Source organism: Motacilla alba, chromosome 13 (genome assembly GCF_015832195.1).
Source record: "Motacilla alba alba isolate MOTALB_02 chromosome 13, Motacilla_alba_V1.0_pri, whole genome shotgun sequence".
Taxonomy (NCBI): domain Eukaryota; kingdom Metazoa; phylum Chordata; class Aves; order Passeriformes; family Motacillidae; genus Motacilla; species Motacilla alba.
The window spans coordinates 8,927,094-8,945,235 of record NC_052028.1 but is presented as its reverse complement, the minus strand read 5'-3'; the positions used below and the strand labels follow the sequence as shown (position 1 = coordinate 8,945,235).

The following is an 18,142-nucleotide window of genomic DNA, read 5'->3' as shown; positions in this document are numbered from 1 at the left end:
CTGGAACTGCCCCGTTCTGTTCATAAACACATCTCTGTCAGCGGGGCGGACATGAGCACTGGGGACAGTCCAACCCTGGGCCTCTCAAACGAACCACATGGCAGAGGCAAGAATGCTCCAATTTATCGTTCACAGTCTTTATTAATAACATCCATCCCACCTTCATCTTCAGTAACACCGAAGTTTTACCAGTGCAGTTTCCTTTTTGGACACAGACATACATGACCTCTGGTTTTCAGAGGAAAAGATAGAGCCGGCAGAGAAATTCATGAAGAATTACATTGCAGGGATCTGAGGTATCTGTCATACAATGAGTCTCAAGGCTTTTTTGTTTAATGTTAGTTTAATTTGCTCTCTAAACCACCCTATTAGGATACTCTGGCAAGCCTCCACCATGATAAATTTTATGCAATCACATAATCCATCCCCACACAACATAGTAGTCCATACCTTATCCAAAGCCTTCCATACTAATCATAACTAAAAAAACCCATAAATTCATTATGTAGCCTCAAGTGGACAGTGTGGAACTAGCAAACATGGTACTAGAAATTTAAATAAGCATCAAGACTGGTCTTGGTAATTTAGGCACATGAGCTGTAGTTCAGAAATTGCATGTTTTTACTTCTGAAAGAAAGGAACTTAAAAGGTTACACTAAAAACCTGATTTATTTTTTTTTAAGGACAATTAATACAATTTCATCCAACAGGAAGGTGGTAAATAAGTTGTATACACACACAGAAATAGTGAGGTGAGCTTGGGAAGTGACTCTAAATCTCATAAAGAACAGTTACTAAGTCAAAACTCAGAGTGAAGCGAATGAGAAAACCAGCACTGAACCCCAGTGCCAGAGGTGGGAACAGTCACCTCCATGGGAGTGAAAAATCATTTAAAACATCTTCATAGTTCATTTTATGGACAGTCAAACTAATGTACCAACAGCTCCCTTCACCAGTATTTGCCTCACAGTGCCACGCACAGACCAATGTGCTGTAAAAATCTTCCCTGGTCTACAAATTAGAACTGTAACACTAATTACATCAAATTCCATTAAAAAGAAGTCAATCAGAGCAGCTTAATACTTTAGTTCATGTTTTTTCACACTTGTTCACTTACCACTGGAACCGCCACAAATGTGCTTGTCACGGATTCAGCAGTTCATAAATAAAGCCAATTTTTAGTCATTATTATAAATTACAACCAACAAATTCAACAGTTCATTCTTAGGTACTTCTAGTCCATAAAAATTCCCACTTTACCAGTAAGTGCAAAATTTTGTCCCTGTTTGAACATCTGAGGTTATTCCTGGTGTTCGTGCTCTTGTCCCGGGATGAGCCACCGGATGCTGTCGGTGCGAACGGTGGCGTACATGACAAAGCCAGCCAGGAAGAGCACAGAGAACAGCAGCAGCCAGTCTATGCCCTTCGTCAGGACACTTGGCAGGGGCCCTTCCCAGTCCTCCTCTGTCACAGCCACATCGCTTCTAGCTTCTATCCCTAAAAAACAAAGTACTTGGTCATGATCATAATCACTAAATACAGAGAGGCTGCTTCTACCTGGAGCTCTGTTCCTGCTCTCAGACTAAGACTCAAACACAGGTAGACTAAAAATTTTGGTGAGATGGTCCTTGTACATTAGCATATACCCAGGATATTATTTACTGATACCAAAACTTTGTGATTTTTTTGTGTATTTGCATAACAGGAGAAGGCTAGTTCTGTCCTCCCGCAGCACAGCCTTGGATAAGCTGTGAGTTTTTCAGCGCATGGAAATTTAATTTAGAGTGTTTCAGGAATATAATTTCTGTGCATTTCTGGAAATGCAGATCCAGACAGCACTTCAGTGTGGATTAGAAGAGAGCTAGCTGGGTGGCAAACAGAGTTTAATTTATTTCATTCTCAATTAAATCTTTGGGCAGGAAGATATGCTCCATCCTTCTGGCAGCCTCTCTAGCTAAACCCCACTGTTCCCCCTGCTCTGTGACAGCAGCCCAAGGAGCTGAGTTTCTGCTCTCAGCACAGGCTGAAATCCAGCTCGCAGCAACAACTGACTAAGTGAACTTCTGGGTGCTCTCAGGGTCTTTATGACATTCATTTTAAAGAACACACACAGGGACAGGAAAGCCCAATTTGGACCTTAAAGCCAGCCTGTTCTTCCCACTGGCAAACCAGGGCTGATTTACACACCTGTCTGGTTAAAGATGAAGTCTTTCAGGGTTTCCAGCGTTCTGTCTGTATGATTAAATCTAGCCATAGGTTTAGCACCTTGGAAAAGGAGGATATTTGGTACAGCCACAGTTCCAAATCTAGTTGATAAACTACAGAAGAAAAAACAAGGCATGAAGGAAATTAAATCTTCTGGAGGAAGAAATAAAAACAGTCACAATACCCAAAGTGTCAGATTCACTAAATAAAATTGTCAGTTTATGTAGAAAAAAAAAAGTCACTCCTGTTTTTAAAACTCAAAGCTAACAGAAATAAACTGCAGCTAGAGCACAGGGAGTGTGAGTTACCTGCTGTGCTGGGATGCATCCAGTGCCAGGAAGCGAAGAGTTGGAAATGCTCGGGGCAAAGAGTTAAAATGAGGTGCCAGGCTGGCAGAAAAGCGGCACCACGGTGTGTAGAACAGGACCAATGTACAGTCACTGCTGTTTGGGTTCAGGAACTCCATCAGGTCCTTGGAGAAAGCATGAGAACAAACGGGGACAATTCCATATTTAACAGAGTTAAATGCTGTGTATGGATCAGCATTCAGCAATCGATTAGATACTTGGCAAAACTGATCAAGCAGCCGCACCTTTTAAAACAGGTGGAGAATTGTATATAACCTTTTAAAAAGTTTATTACTTAAAAATGCAAATAACCATTACAAGAAAAGAGCTGGCACTAATTGCCATTAACAATTTCCAAGAGAAACACCAGTCCACAGAGGAGGGAAGCTGGCAGCACCCTGCAGGCACAGAGATAACACACACAGGCACATGAAGCGAGCCATAACTCCCATTTTTTTTCCCGCACAGAATGGCCCAGAAAGCCTCCTTGCCCAGTCATCTGTTTTCTCCGGTAGAACTGAGGACGTTACACAGGGAAATTCCCTAAGTCAGGCACTGAAAGCAGCAGGCTGAAGGGCACCTCACGCGTTCACACCGACAGCGGGCTGCGGGCGGGCCGGCCGCGTACCTGGGACACGTTCAGGATCTGCAGCGTGAAGCGCTCGATGCCCGTCGTGTTCCTCTCCTCGCAGTTCACCTTGGGAGCCTTGGCGCTGTCGGTGCCGTTCTGCTCCTCGGCGGGCGCGGGCGGCACGGGCTCCAGCACGGGCTGCTCCCGGGCCGGCCCGCACGCATCGCCCGCGGCCGCCCCATCGCAAGCCCCGGCCGGGCCGCCGCTCGCCTCGGCCGGCACCGCCGACAGCAGCACGGGCTGCTCGGCCAGGGCCCCGCTGCCCAGCATCGCGTCCGCCATCTCGGCCGTGCGGTACCGCACCGGCTCGGGGCCGCCGCGCTCCGCCGCTCCTGCGGGGAGAGAGAGGCACGGAGGGAGGCGTCAGCGCCGCGCCCCGCCCGCCCCGCGGCCGCGCACCCAGAGCCCCCCGGCCGCACCTGCGGGAAGGCTCGCAGCGAGCCAGGCCAGCGCCAGCAGCAGCCGCCACATCCTCAGCCTCAAGCCCGGCCCCGGCGGCCGCCGCCGCGTCTCCCCGGACAACGAGCGCTTCCGCCGGATCCCCGGCACACTTCCCGTTCCGCCGCCTTCGTAGTTCCGTGGGAAGAGCCCTCTGGCCGTGAGGGTGGCGGCGGGACGGCGGAGGGGGCTGAGCCCTGCTCGTGTTAGGCACAAAGCGGGTGGGTTTAACCGAGTTTTCTCGCGGCCCTGAACCCCGAATTGGGAGTGTTCGGTCTGGAAAAGAGAAGGCTTCGGGTGACCTAATTACGGCCTCCCAGTACCTGAAGGGAATTTAAAGGAAGGTTGGGACAAGACTATTTACAAGGGCATGTTGTGACAGGACGAGGAAGAATGGTTCAGATTAGATATTAGGAAAAAAATTCTTTACCAAAATTATTTTCAGAAAAAAAAATTACTGTGAGCATGGTGCGCCCCTGGTTGCCCTGAGAAGCTGTGGTTGCCCCATCCCTGGAATGTGTCCCGGCCCTGGAAGCGGTCAAGGCCAGGCTCGACGGGGCTTGTAGCACCCTGGCACAATGCAAAGTGTCCCTGCCCATTGCAGGGGGTGGAACAAGATGTTCTTCCAGGTCCCTTCCAACCCAAACCGTCCCGTGATTCTGTGACCCCGCCTTGCAGGGCTGAGCTCCGGTGACCGGAGCCGCTGCCCGGGCCGGCTGTCGGGCTGCTGGAAGCATTTCACCGCTGATTTTAATTACCTCAGGTCTGAAATTCTTGCAACGAGTCAAGTGCCATCCCACGGCTTCGGCAGGCTGCTGTGACTGAGCAGGGAGTGCCTGGAACTCATCCCAAAGGCTGCTCTGGTACCAGCGTGGTGCAGCCCCAGCACTCCCCCGCAGCCGCAGCTGCCTGCGGAGGATTTGCCCACTCCCACCCTCGCTAGGGAAGCACGGTCCCGTTTGGGATTTGTCTGCACACAAACTGTGCCTTAACCTCCAGCAGGCTGGGGTACGGGTAAAACACAGCAAACTAAAGGTGTATTTTTAAAACTAAAAAGAAGAGTTTTTGTCCAGCAGCTTATCAACCAAAGCTCCCAAGCAGAAAGGCAAGATACATACTCACGTATTCCTTTTTAGGAAATGGTATTCTTCCTGTTGCAGAATTCGTTTTTACTTTATTTCAGCTTAGTAGTGAAGTCTCAAGACTATTTGGGACATTTTGAAAATGAACACATTACTTCAAGTGCTGCTATCTTTTTTTAACACACTTCCTTAAAACTGCCAGCAATGCGCAATGAGATTTTGCCAAAACTCTGCATCTGTCAAAAACTGATAGTCATGACCGAGGGGAGCATGAACCATGCACAGGGGAAAAAGGCAGGAAAAATCAAGTACATGTGTATAAATGAAGACGCAGGTCATTCATTACAGAAACTGGATTTTTAGCTTTGTTTTTACTCAGGTGTACTGCTCCAACTGTGTCATTCCTTTCAGCACACGTTTTCTCGCTTGAAGCTTCTTCTTTCAAAGTCCAATTTGAATAAGCACTAGTAATGAGGACATAATAGTCTAAAAATAGAAAACATGAGGTTTGCACATAGAGAGAAAACATTTAATTATATCAGCTGATACAGAGCAAGCCTGAAAGCAAAAGCACAAAGGGAATCCAAACTGGTGCAGACTAGCAAAGAACAAGCTGCCCCATTCCCCCTTCTCCTTATGTTTTAGTCAAAACAGCATTTTCAACTTGAAAACAATTTCTAACTGTAAATTTAATCCTAACATAATCTCCCTCCTGCCAGAACACAAATGTTCCTGAAACACAGGGATAAATACGTCTTATTCATCACAGAATAATGAATTATGACCACCATTCCATGAAACTTTATTTATGAGTACTCTCAATTTGATTTCCATGTGCAACAGAGAGAAAAGTTAGCAGTTGACTATTTATCCATGCAGGGCTATAGCTCCTTTCCTCCCCTTTTCTCCACTTTGAGCGAAAGAACAATCAAGTTACTGTCACATTGTTTTCAATTCATAAAAAATAAGCAACATTCCTCTATCTCCTGACACCTTGCAACTCATAGAATCTTTCTGCCTTAATGCAAATATATGTAATGTGCCTGTAACAAGCAGGTAACGCTGCCAACTGGCATCTTCAGCCAGAATTTAAAAGGTATTTTAAAAGAAAGAAAACCGGGGAAAAATGGTTAGGTTTTAAAGTATTAACTTTATTAATAAATATACATCCATATGATGATGTAAATACAGATCATGAACACTACTCCATTCCCATACACATAATTGCACACGAGTAGCTCAAGTTCATGGACATAAAAACATACACAGTATCTAATCAGGCTTTTTACAGCAGAGGACAGGGTGCTGAGTTATTTAACAGATTACTGTTACCCCCAAAGTAAACCTGTGGAAAAGCAAATGATGCAAGACTGAAGGAACAGAAAGTGGTTCAAATTTCAGAATACAGATTCTTCTATTTTGAAAAAAAGTCACAAGGAGAAAGGTCTAGTCTCTACTAAAGTCATAAATATATTTAGCGGTGTTAAAATATATGCATTAAAATAGAGAAGAATAAACTTTTTGTAATCAGAAATGAAGTTTGCAGTTCCAAGTATTTATGATTGTTATCAGCTGTTTTAACTGTCAACTCTAAGGGGAGCGTGAAACATTATTATACATATAACAAAGAACAGCAGAGCCACAGCTAATGAAACCATTGCACAAATGACTTCACATTGCTCTGCCTTTTAAAGCTCTTCAAAATGGGGAAGGGAGTTAAATTCTCATCTGAATTACTCAGTGTATTGTAGTTCCAGGTAATTCTCTTCACAGATACATCACTTTTTACTGACAAAGCTTGGTTTTGTCCTGACTGAACATTAAGATCCTTCAGACAAAATGAAAATATATTCATTCAGAAGAGAGATCTTTAATGGCTCTAGTTAATTTGATTACTTTAAACTAAATCCAAGATATAAAGAACATTGCTTTAACGACAAAGCTAAGTGCTGATTTAAAAAATACCATCTTTGATACCAAAGTCATCTGCTTATGATGGTATCTGATTTTTTTTCTGCCAAAATATGGTGCTAGCATTAGAATCTGTCCAGTGCAAGACTTTATAGTAGCAAAATTATTTGGTTTTAAAGTTTAAGTAAATTTAATCAAGAAAATGAATAGTAGTTACTATATGTATCTTAAACAGTGAACTTTATAGCATCATTAAGGAATAATAGCAAGCTAATACATTTCATTTATGTATAAATAAGACATTAGAAACTTGATAATTAAAAGAAATTATTAAAACCTAAACTTGACATGTCGGTCTTCTGAACAGTGTTAACACACAACAGTGATCCTAGCTTATGAATAGCTGAATTATGATATATAATATAAAATAAGCAATTTACCTTACAAGTAATGTTTTCATACTATGGGGGGAAAATGCCAGTTTTCCCATTGGTACTAATAAAGTTTAGGCATTAACATGCTGTTTCAGTGTTTCTCATGGAAAAAAATGTTGAAAAAAGCACAATGTATTCTGCAGAGTATACATAGGAAGAACAGAAGTATTTGAAAATTCCATTTCTAGTCACTTTGAATCTCCTCTTTTTTTTCTTCCCTTCACTGCACGGCACCAGTAAACTCTAGTCAGATATAAAATAAAGCAGAATTAGGAAACACCAGCAGTGCACTTCTGATCTCCTTCCTAAATCCAGAGTGCCAAGCAGCACGCCGCGGGCTCTCTGAACACTTTTCTATTTGATGCTCATCATTTCACAACTGACAACATTAATTAGTTTTTACTGGGATTATATTTCATCTGATATAATTAATAAACACCGTAATGAACAGAAATTGCTTAGGTGATTTCATTATTTCATCAGCATACTTGAATACAAATTATACTAGCAGAACAGCAATACATCTGCATTATCTCCTGACACACAGCACAGCACCATTGAGTGGATGCACAAGTGAGGAACGGACAGGAGCAAACAGGATCAACAGGAGGAGGTAAGGAGTGGAGTTTCTCCAAGGTACAGTGGTGACATGCAACACGTTCCTTGCCAGCGAGGTGTGACACTCCTGCAGTTACACATTCAGCTGAAGAGGACTGCTTGCCCAGCTGAGTTCAGGAAAGAACTTAAAGCAGTCTTTTGTTGAAAAATTATCTGATTAAAAACAGCCAATACAACACGGATCCTGAGGGTGAATGAACTCACGTTAGCATTTTGCACGTGTCAGAAGTTACATCTTCTGAGAGAGACTGCTAAATTTCACACTTGCGAGTTTGTTGAGGAACAGAACATACAACTGGATTTCAGAGCTTCAGCATGAAGAAACAATTCCTTAGTAGCAATTTAGCTGCCATTAGTTCATCTATCGCCTAAGGAGCCATCCAGTACAAGTTGAGGTTCATTGTCTTAGTTGCCAGTCCATACACAGTTCCCCCAAAACAATTCAACACACCTATTGTAAAGTACAGCAAAAGTCCAGCTCAATATGTGTTAGGCATCACTGGAACACCTGAAGGCTTGCTGCTTTTTTCCTGATAAAAAAGGTATGAAACATGACATCTGTTTCTTAAGTTGTCATCACTGAAATCAAGAGGTCTAGTCAAAATGACAGCAGGCCAGAATAGCATTTATGTTAACAAAAATGACCATCATTACCCATTCAGCACAGGAGCAACCCATATTTTATTCTCCCCCAAATCTGCAAACTCTACATATTCCCCCTCCCCAGGTATTTCAAGCTATGAATTTATCATAGAGTCATTTTATATGTGAAATGACTTAAATGTAAACTTTCTTCCAGATTAAAAAAAAAAATTAATTTGGAACAAACAATATGTAACACTGAGGACTGATTATCTTTTTTCTTTTGAAGTCTGGATGAAAGTATTTTACACACTCACACTCACACATTCTCCCACACTTAAAAAAAAAAAAAAATAGACACACCCAGTTGAAAAATGAAACATTTCTTTTGGGAGGAGGGGAGGTTTTAGTTTGAGTCAAGAAAGGTGTTTATAGTTAACCAACAACATTTTTTTCTGGCTTGCATGCATAGATGAATGACTCTATATCTGGGATCTAGCAGTGCAGTAAACTGCATCCTGTTTGCATCAGCTATACAGTTTGCTTTTATAAATCATGAAAATGGTGTCCTTTGGTAGATATATAAGCTTCCATAACTTAAATATAGTATAAATGTCTAACAATGAAATAACTATTTCCAGGAATATCTGGCAAAACTGAGTCTAAAAATTTGGCAACAGTGTCTATTTAAAAAGTTTCATTTGTAAACATTAAAGGTTATTACTTTAAAAGCTATTAAACTGTCGCCATCTAAGCACAGATTTGAAAGGCAAAAGCCAGCGTAAATAGCTATTTACAGATTTAAGAACATACTGTTAATATTAATCAAGTGCCTAACTAGAACGAACAGTACCTCATTTCTTATAAAATATTTCAAATTCCAAAGAACTATTTGTGGTTTGGTATATGTATTACTAGGCATTTCAAAGTTACCCAGCAGAATCCTGTAACAGTGTACCTAAAAGAACAGCTCTCACCTACTGGCAAAGTAACTTGTCTTTGTAAGGCGCTGTGCAGCTGTACCGCACTGCACAAATGCTCAGGTTTCTTTAACAGCTTCCAAAATGGTTTTGGAGCAAGAGTTGAAATTCACTTAATGCTACAACTCCAGAAATAAAAGTCATTGGAAATCACTTTAACAAAAAAAATCCCCAACCTTTTTTTCTAAGGTTTTTAAGTCTATTTTAAGTCTATCTGAGGTGTGTAGAAGGTCCTGCAGAAGTGGAAAATGTGGCTTGCCACTTTATCAGTTTTCCTTACCAAGTAAGAACTTATCTGGCTAAGTTGCTTATTGTGGGACAGGCCACATCAGGAATCATCAGCCAGCTAACTTCTGTCCTCCTTATTTCAATTATTTAATGCATAACCACACATCTAGATTTATGAGAAACTGAACTTAAAACTAGGGACATGGACATTACTTAAGTACTGACACCAAGGCATAATGTATCATTTTAGACTTCCTTATAAATCATGGTTTTAAATCAACAGAAGCCTCTTTAAAATAAAGCCTTCCCAACGTTCTGTTAAAGTTATTAATTGCACCCGTAGGTTATGGCATTATTGGAATAAAATCTAGAAGCTCAGACTTAAGCAAACATTACAAGAAAACTCAAGAAACATGCCCAAAATCAGCATAAAGCAGATTAGTAAGGAGTTACTCATTCCCTCCCTTCATTCATTAGGCTGTTTGATTTTGCTGCTAGTTTCACCAGCAGCATGGACTCCTCTGTTATGCACCATAGGGTAAGGAAAAGCTGCACTGCCACAAGTATAATTCAGATTTGCAAGCCGTGATAGAGCTTTAATGCTACCTGGAGGTCTGCCTGGGCTGACTTTGTATCCTGCTGCTTTAGTTGTACCCAAGGGTCTGCCTGGACTTGTCTTAAATCCAGCTGCTTTGGTGGTCCCCAGGGGTCGGCCCGTGCTGGTTCGGTACCCTGCTGATTTGGTGGTCCCTGACGGCCTTCCGCGTTTCCCGGAGCGGTTGAGGTTTTTCTTTTTCTTTAGTTCATCTTTTGTCTCTATATTCCTGCCACTTGTGGTCTGCAAGTGGGGGTCGTTCAAGGCATCTTGTCTCTGGCAGGCAATGGGTTTGTGGCTGACTGCGTGGCTGTACTTGCTCTGCTGGGTGGCGTAGAGGTCGAACTGATCGGCAGCCCTCACATTGTCTTCGTTCAGGCAAGAGCTCTTGCCGGTCCCACAGAAAGCTGGATTACTGCTGGCAACAGGGTGCATCATTTTCTACCAGAAACAGGAGAGGGAAATATGTATCAATAGATCATAATAGTGTTCCACAAAAGAGAATCTTTCAAAAGGTACCTCTGTTTCTTAAATTAGTCCAAACTACTTTGTCTATTTTTAGTAAACAGCATTGATGTCAGTAAATTACTTTTGAAATGAGTTGTATTAAGCCTTCACTTGAGGTTCTGCACAGTAACCTCTACACATAGTTAAAAAGGAGAGTTTAAACCACGTATTATTCACACAGGTATAATTAGGAATGAAGTAAGTTAAAAAACTGAACAACAGCATTTCAGAAACCAAGACCTACCATATTTCCTCATCTATGTTTCCAAAACCTTTCTAACCAAGTATCATCTACGTTTTGGTTATTTCACCTCTAAGATTAATATGTGACCCAGCTGTAAGCCAAAGAAAGATATGTTATAACTCTCTGGGTATAGTAGATACAAAAAGATTTTTTTTGTTTCCTTAACTGCAGCAAAAGAATAAAGTGCGAATCAGTTTTCTTATTTCATGTTGCAATTAATGTCAAAGAAAGAAACACGTACAGCATTTGGCAACACAATGGTGCCATAGTTGGGAAAGCAGAGGGATGAAATGAATTTGTAACGAAGTACAAGATGCTGGATTGCAGAAATGCCACTGCTGTCCTAGTTAGGAGAGCACGTACAAGCTGCTAGCAATGCCAGCACTGAGATATGTTGATATTGTTGGCATTGCCAACAACTCTGGGAAATAAAGCAATTACATCTTCCATTCAACTATACTGGTTCTACAACTTAAGTAAGCTGCAAATACTCAAAGTCTAGGATAGTAATATTTAGCCATGCTGAAGACGATATTAAGCCAATAAATATCTGACCCTTCGGAGTATTTCTATGTCTTACAGCCACACTTAAGACACCAAAAATTACTTCCCATGTTAAATTTCATAAGCAGATATGGTCTGGAAGATTTATTATCTTTTCCCTACAACAGCTCTGGAATATCACCTACAGCAACATAATTTAAACTCTACCATTGATTACTGAATTTACTTGGCAGTTACAAATGTTTCCTGCCAACCAGAGAGAAAGCACACAGCACAGTCTATTTACCCTGGAGTAAATCCCCGTGCTCTTTTCTCCTGATTACAAAGGATACATTCCCTGTTGGAACACTCAATCTACCCTGGGGCTTGTCAAATGCACATTACAGTACGCATTACTCTTGTGCAAATATATGAATATGGGTTTATGTCAAAGAGCGAAATTATAATAGTAATATAGTTTAAATATTACATGTTCTAGCAGAGATAATCCAAGTGCTACAATCCTGGTGCATTGCATGGGGTACAGTAGAACAAAAGTGAAACCACTGTTATTGCAGCTGTTAACGTCTAAGCCAAACAACTAAGAATAGTTTGCAAGCCTGCACTTAGCAAAGGACAAAGGAAATAAGCTCAGGTCAAGAGACCAGACAGACTTTTCCAAGCAGCAATAGAGAAGGAAGCTTAGGGTTTTCTACAATTCGCAGTCAAAAAATGTTACCTTTATTTAACCCCACTAGAAAAGTGCCTGCAAGTATCATGAAAAATACCTGAGATTTTTCATGATATGTAACTGCAAACAGGAGGGTTCTAGAATGTCCTTTTGCTGCAGAGAGTGTAAAGCCCAGCAGCTCTGAAAGGCTGTTCAGCTGTTTGTTGATCCACTAGAGACACTCGGAGTGCTGAGCAGCATTCTTGTCTCAGTCCTCATTTTAAACACAGGAATACTGGCTTTGGCCCCAAAAAAACCTGCTCCAAGCTCAACTGCCACAAAGAAGGATCAGCTGAGCTGCCCAGTATCCAAGGAACACCAGGAACACACCAGTGCTGGGAGAAGGCACTGAATAAAAGAGGGGCTCCTGGTATTTCTCATGGGACTGACTGACCAGGTTCACACTCACTCCTGTGTTACATTCTTATTCTCTGCTTCTTCTCCCCATTACACTTGGGGGGGATTTTCCCATCCATCTTTCTAGGGGAGAACCATCATAAGCACTCCTAGACAGTGAATATATTCTGCTGTAGCTGATGAATGCTGGAGCTTCATCACCATATGCATGTGCTTTGTGTCTACTGCAATACCACTGACAAACACTGACTTCACACACAAGCCCTGGCTGATGACACTTTACCTTCCATCTGGCAGCAACCAGCATTACTGGAATGGATGAATGAAGAAAGACAGTACAAATCAGCAACTGTTTCAAATTTCTTTCTAGAAAAAGCTCAACAAAACCCCCAATCTCAGTGGAAGACTGCCAATAGGATTTTTTAAAATGCATTTCCCCCCTTCTCTGCAGCATTTTTCAACAAACCATGCAAATTTCAAGTAGTAGCCAAGGTTCCCTTTTTATCTTCTTCAAGACTTTTTTTGAAAAGTTTTTAAAAGGAAATCTGTAATCAAGCTTAATTACCCTAACATGGAATCTCCAGCATAATTTTCCTTCATTCACATTACAGTAGGGAATAAAAGAATGTAGAGAGTCTATCCGTGGAGTGGAAGCAGGTTTCTTGGCAGGGAGATATACAGTATAAAAGAAAATTGGTATAAAATGCAAAGCTATGCCAATTTAAAAATTACACTTCAGCTAAATTGTACAGATAAACACATACAACTTTGTGTGCAATCATTCTTGAATAAAACCCTCCAAAAAGTTTCCACTAAGATAGAACTTTCTCATTTTAAACCTGTAAATAGATATGTAAAAATATTTGCAACAGTTTACTTAAATCAGTTTTTAAACTGATTTAACTGACTGGCTGAATATCTCTGTATCAACAAACAGTTAAGATGAGGCACTGCAACAAGGAAATTAAATTGTATTTCAAGAAGATTCACTGGAAAGTGACTGTGGAGGATTTTCTGGACGGATCTTTTAGTGCCTGGTAATTTATATCCATACAAGTGCTGGGGAAGGGAGGAGGCATTGAAAAAGCTGGCTTTGGGAAAAGTGAGGCAGCTTCTCATGCAATAAAGCACAGAAGTTCCACCACTGCTAGAAAGAAACAGGACAATCCAGCTGGGACCCACAAAGCCTTGCTACAGGGGGATGTCTGGACATGGTCATGACCCCCCTGGTATCCTAAAATACAGTTTAACACACACACAGCTCTAGCTCACAGCTGCTAAGGCTCCCAGTATTGTTATGGCCCATCTCTCTCTGCAGGCTTTCCTCCTGCAGGAAATTCCCATCCATGACCTGTTCTCTACACAAAATTGTAATATCAAAGCTACTGAAATCACATTACATAAAAACATCCTCTTGGGCTGTGATGTGATGCCATCTTTGGCTTTCAAACATCATACCTTGCCTTCTTCACGGCGATGATTTACCTGCCAGTGTAGACAAGCTGAAACCTTTGATAAGCAGAGAAGCTCACAAGGCCCCCCAGAACAGACACTTGCTCAGTTGTTATTTTATACTGAGTACTGGACCGGAGACCCATTATCTGCACTGAGCAGAATAATCAGCTGCAGCACAAGCAGCAGGCAACTGCTCTGCTCTCACCCACCCAGCCTGCCTTCTGTGGCCTGGGGAGTGCCAGAACAGACCTGACTCAGCAAGTACCTCCCACTTCTGCTAAAACACACCTGAATCACAGCAAAACTGCACTGAACTTGAAGGCCACCTATATTATGGTTTTCCAAATGATGAATACCAAGAAAGGTAAACTCCTCACACCAACAGGGACCGTTTTGCTTTTAATGAGGGTTAGTATACAACACCCACTCGTTTTTCTGAGGTTTTTCACCGCTGAGCTTGCAATAGTTTCCACAGTATCGATGGGGCTGTGGGAGGCTGTAGCAGCACATTTTCATCATCATCCAACACATACAAAGTATGTGACTCGCTACTTAACAACACAAGCAGCCACAAGCATCATTTGTGCACAGCTCTCTGAAGGTCACTGTGGCCAGTGAACGCTGCAGGAGCAGAGCACAGGCCCGGCTCTGTTCAGGATCCCTCATAAAGGACGCTCTATGCTGAGCTCCACGGCCCTGGGGAGCATCACAGGGCTCCTTTGCTTTGCAGGGGGGTTGAGCAGCAACAGCAGCAGGAGGAATATTTTCCCTTTCAAGACCACAACAGAAATACGGTGTCAGTTCTGTTCTTCTCTCTCAGGACGGCGTGTGTGAGAAATCCTTTCATTCACTCTCTAAGAAGTCTATCAATTTAAATGTTTTTCACATGTCACTTTTATTGTCAGCTCCTTTTCTACACATTAACTCTTGCTGAAGTAGGGCCTTACCCAGTTTTTAAAACCCTGTAACTGCTTGCTTTCACAAAGATGCACCTTACCGGGAGTAGTCACATAAATGTAAATATTTAAAAAATAATAAGTATTAAATTCTATCAGTGGCACAACATACACTGTAACACCTGAACTTACAACTGAAATCTTATCTACTTGTGAAGCTTGATAGCCAGCTTTTCCACACTGTGCTTACGAAGCCCTTTCTGCAGTTGGTGCACAATATGTATTTTCTCACCGTTTGACACCAGGTAAAATGCCAAAATAAAAGAAATAATTTCTTTACAGCAGTGACTTCCTAGAGTTACTACATAAGACTGCAAATCAAGAGACAACATCATTTTGGAATTTTGGTTATTCTTAGAAATTAAGAGTTCTCCAGGCAATACAACTTACAAATATGGTCCTTCCCCTGGTGACCCAAAGTCATTTTCTTATATGACAGAAGTTAAGAGAAGAGTTATTTGCAGCTGAAACACCCACCCCCTTCAAATTCCCCTTCCCCAGACATGCCAGGCAGAGTGGGAGCCTTCCCTCGCCAGCATCTGTGCCTCCTGCTCCTCACCAGAGAGCTGCAACCCGGGTGCAGTGCGGTCTCTGTGCCCCTGGGAGTTCAAGTCTTTTGACTCAGACACCCCAGGAGAAACAAAGCCTTCCAAAGCCTAAGCACCAGCTTTGTATTACAGACAAAGCTCAACCGCTCTCACAAAGAGTTGATGTTGGCAAGCAACACTAGGCTAAGTGTAAAGTAAACTGAACTTCTAGGGTTCACTCATTATTTGATTGCAAAACCAGGCAAACAAGTAATTGTTAGGTTTTCTAACCCTAAAAACTAAATAAGCCAGATCCAAGGGCAGAGTTTCACTAGACACCAACAATTAGCAAGGATGTCAGCTGACTTCTTCCCACCCCAAAACTAAGATCATATATGATGATGATGACGATGATGATGATGGTGAGGAACAGGACACCTCGAAAGACTTAAGACAGTTTCACAAAAATTAAAGAAGATGGCATCCATGATTTAATTATCTGTGCACCTCCAGTCACACTGACACAACTGACAGTTTGGTTTCATAATCAACAGAAAAACCACTCTGAATCCGCCCTTTTTCTGAACAGGACAATCTTGCCCTTTCCTCTTCTCCCACATTCCCACTCCTTCTGCCAACACGAACTATTGTGCAAGAGCAGGACAAATCAACTGCAGGGATCTGATCCAGGTGAAAACTAATCTAACAAGAAAGCAAAAGCAACAGTGTGTAGGCACGGGGGCGAGGGAGTAACAGAAACCCACATTTCCATTAGCACAGAGACAGTGCCAGGTCAGCCCAAGCCACGTTACCCACTGGCTGCCACTGACCCACTCCCTGGTACTGTTACTTTAAAAAAATAACGAGATCTCAAAAAGATGGTCTTAGTGGAATTCAGAAATCTGGATGACAGGCGTGACAAGTCCCAAACACAGCACAGGGAATGGAGGTTGGAGAAAAGCCCCAGAGCTGGGGATGGAGCAGCACAGAATCGAGGCAGCCATTAGGCCAGACAGACTGCTTAGGAGAGTAGGTGAAACTGCACCCTCATTATTCTGTGGTTCTGCAATTACCAAACTTCAAGGCAAACCAAATATGCGTATGAATGATGGAGCAGGTAGAGGTGGATCTTTATAAAGAAAGGATTATTAGTGTTTGTGAATTGTCCATTCCCCTCAAGGGGCTATTCCCAAATAAAAAGGAGCAGTCCTTGCCATAGCCTAGAACAAGGGCTTTGAGGAGCTGGAGATGCTTATTCATCTCAGTGGGTGTTCTTGCCCACCCTCTTCTCCCCAGGGCTGCAGTCTCCAACAATAGCTCCAGAGGTAAGAGGTGCTCATTCATCTCAGTGGGTGTTCTCACCTACCCTCTCCTTTCCCTAGCCTGCTACCACAAAAGGACTTTCAAGCTTAGGAGATGGATTCAGCCTCTCCTTCCTGATGTGAATTTTCACAGTGCTTCTCTGTGACGGGGCCATGCAGAAGGCTCCGGACACCTGTCCACCCACCCAAACACAGCCACGGCAGCATGCTTGTGTGAGACTGCTGAAAGACAAAGTCCACTTGGTGAATCTGTTCAACAATGACCAATGGAAGTACGCGTTGGAATTTTTTTTTATTTATGGCTGCATCTAAAATATGAGGGATATGGGTACAGACACACACACACATACACAAAATTCTAAGAGAAACTATGGCATCTGAAGACTGAAATAGAAATAAACCTTAATTTAAGAATATTTTGACAAAGTGCCCCTCCTACCCTTTCATTTTACACAAATTAAAAACACATGCATCAAAATAATTGTCAATCCACGGAGAACTGCACAAAAATTTAAGGTGCAGCTATTCACTAATAAATTACATCAGGAGGACTATGCAAAAACAAGAATGCACTAAACTATCCATAACTGAACACGAGACTACACAGCACTGACACGCGTTATATCAAAACGCCAAGAGGCACAGAAGGGACGCAGCGAGGCTCTCCAGGTACCCCGATATGCCGGTCAGCGAAGGCATCCGCTACTTAGGTGTGTCAGGAAATACATCCATGGCTGTACGCACACATCCAGATGCCCCACGCGAATGGGAGCAGGCTCTGAGTCCCCAGCCCCGCACACGCACCGGCCCCACGCGCGGAGCCGAGGGCGCGGAAGGGAAGGAACAATTCCCGGCCGCAGGCTGGAGAGCAGGAGGGCCCAGCTCCACCTGGGGCGGCCAGGGGCCGGCTGAGGGGACAAAGGGGCGGCACGGCTCGCTCCGCCTGGGCCGCAGCCGGGGACACCGCGCCGGGGGTGGCCCCGCGTGTCCCGTGTCCCGCGCGGGGGGCACGGACCGGGCCCGGCGCTGGGCCCGGGCTCGGCCGGGCGGGGACAGCGGGGCAGGCGGCGATGGCGCAGCTCCCCTCGCACGGCTCCGCGGGGCCCGGCCACCGCACCCTAGGGAAAGGAGGGCGATCCCCCGCGGGATCGCCCTTAGCGGCGGGGACGGGGGGAGAGGAGAGCCCCGCTCCGCTCCGCTCCCCTCCCCCGCCGGCCGCGGCTCCATCTTGCCCGCCCGCCGCCTCCCACCGCGCGGAGCAGGGGCCGGGGCCCGCGGGCCCGACCCGCACCTACCTGAGAGGCTCGGGGCGGCGGCGGCGGCGGCGGCGGGCGGAGCGGCCGCCTCCCCACACCGCGCCGGGCGGCTGCAGGGAGGGGACGGGCGCAGGGGAGGGAGCGGCGCTGCGGCGGGCGCGGGTGGCGGGGCGGGCGGGGCGCGCTCCCGAGCGGGGCCGCGCCGCGGGGGCGCGCGCGGGGCGGGGCCGGCGAGGCCCCTCCCGCCGGCGAGG

The 18,142-nt window shown here is 44.1% G+C and overlaps 2 protein-coding genes across 7 annotated transcripts; both read right to left on the bottom strand.

Annotated features, from left to right (window-relative positions):
- Window positions 1-116: 116 nt before the first annotated feature.
- On the bottom strand, window positions 117-4,788 carry TXNDC15 (thioredoxin domain containing 15). Of its 3 annotated transcripts, none has more exons than XM_038150240.1 (6): window positions 4,744-4,788; window positions 3,603-3,897; window positions 3,181-3,515; window positions 2,514-2,677; window positions 2,188-2,318; window positions 117-1,497 (listed from the first exon to the last, which is right to left on the bottom strand). In XM_038150240.1, exons 2-6 carry the CDS (start codon window positions 3,652-3,654, stop codon window positions 1,301-1,303), a joined length of 879 nt encoding a protein of 292 aa, XP_038006168.1. In that variant the 5' UTR covers window positions 3,655-3,897; window positions 4,744-4,788; the 3' UTR covers window positions 117-1,300. The 3 variants fall into 3 exon arrangements, with proteins under 3 accessions (XP_038006168.1, XP_038006166.1, XP_038006167.1); XM_038150238.1 differs by lacking the exon at window positions 4,744-4,788 and adding an exon at window positions 4,080-4,673; XM_038150239.1 differs by lacking the exon at window positions 4,744-4,788 and adding an exon at window positions 4,380-4,654.
- Window positions 4,789-5,833: 1,045 nt separating this feature from the next.
- On the bottom strand, window positions 5,834-18,051 carry C13H5orf24 (chromosome 13 C5orf24 homolog). 4 transcript variants are annotated; one of them, XM_038150243.1, is made up of 3 exons: window positions 17,928-18,051; window positions 10,063-10,492; window positions 5,834-8,196 (listed from the first exon to the last, which is right to left on the bottom strand). In XM_038150243.1, exons 2-3 carry the CDS (start codon window positions 10,487-10,489, stop codon window positions 8,156-8,158), a joined length of 468 nt encoding a protein of 155 aa, XP_038006171.1. In that variant the 5' UTR covers window positions 10,490-10,492; window positions 17,928-18,051; the 3' UTR covers window positions 5,834-8,155. The 4 variants fall into 4 exon arrangements, with proteins under 4 accessions (XP_038006171.1, XP_038006170.1, XP_038006173.1 ...); XM_038150242.1 differs by having other exon boundaries at window positions 5,834-8,117; XM_038150245.1 differs by having other exon boundaries at window positions 5,834-7,850.
- Between the last annotated feature and the right edge of the window lie 91 nt (window positions 18,052-18,142).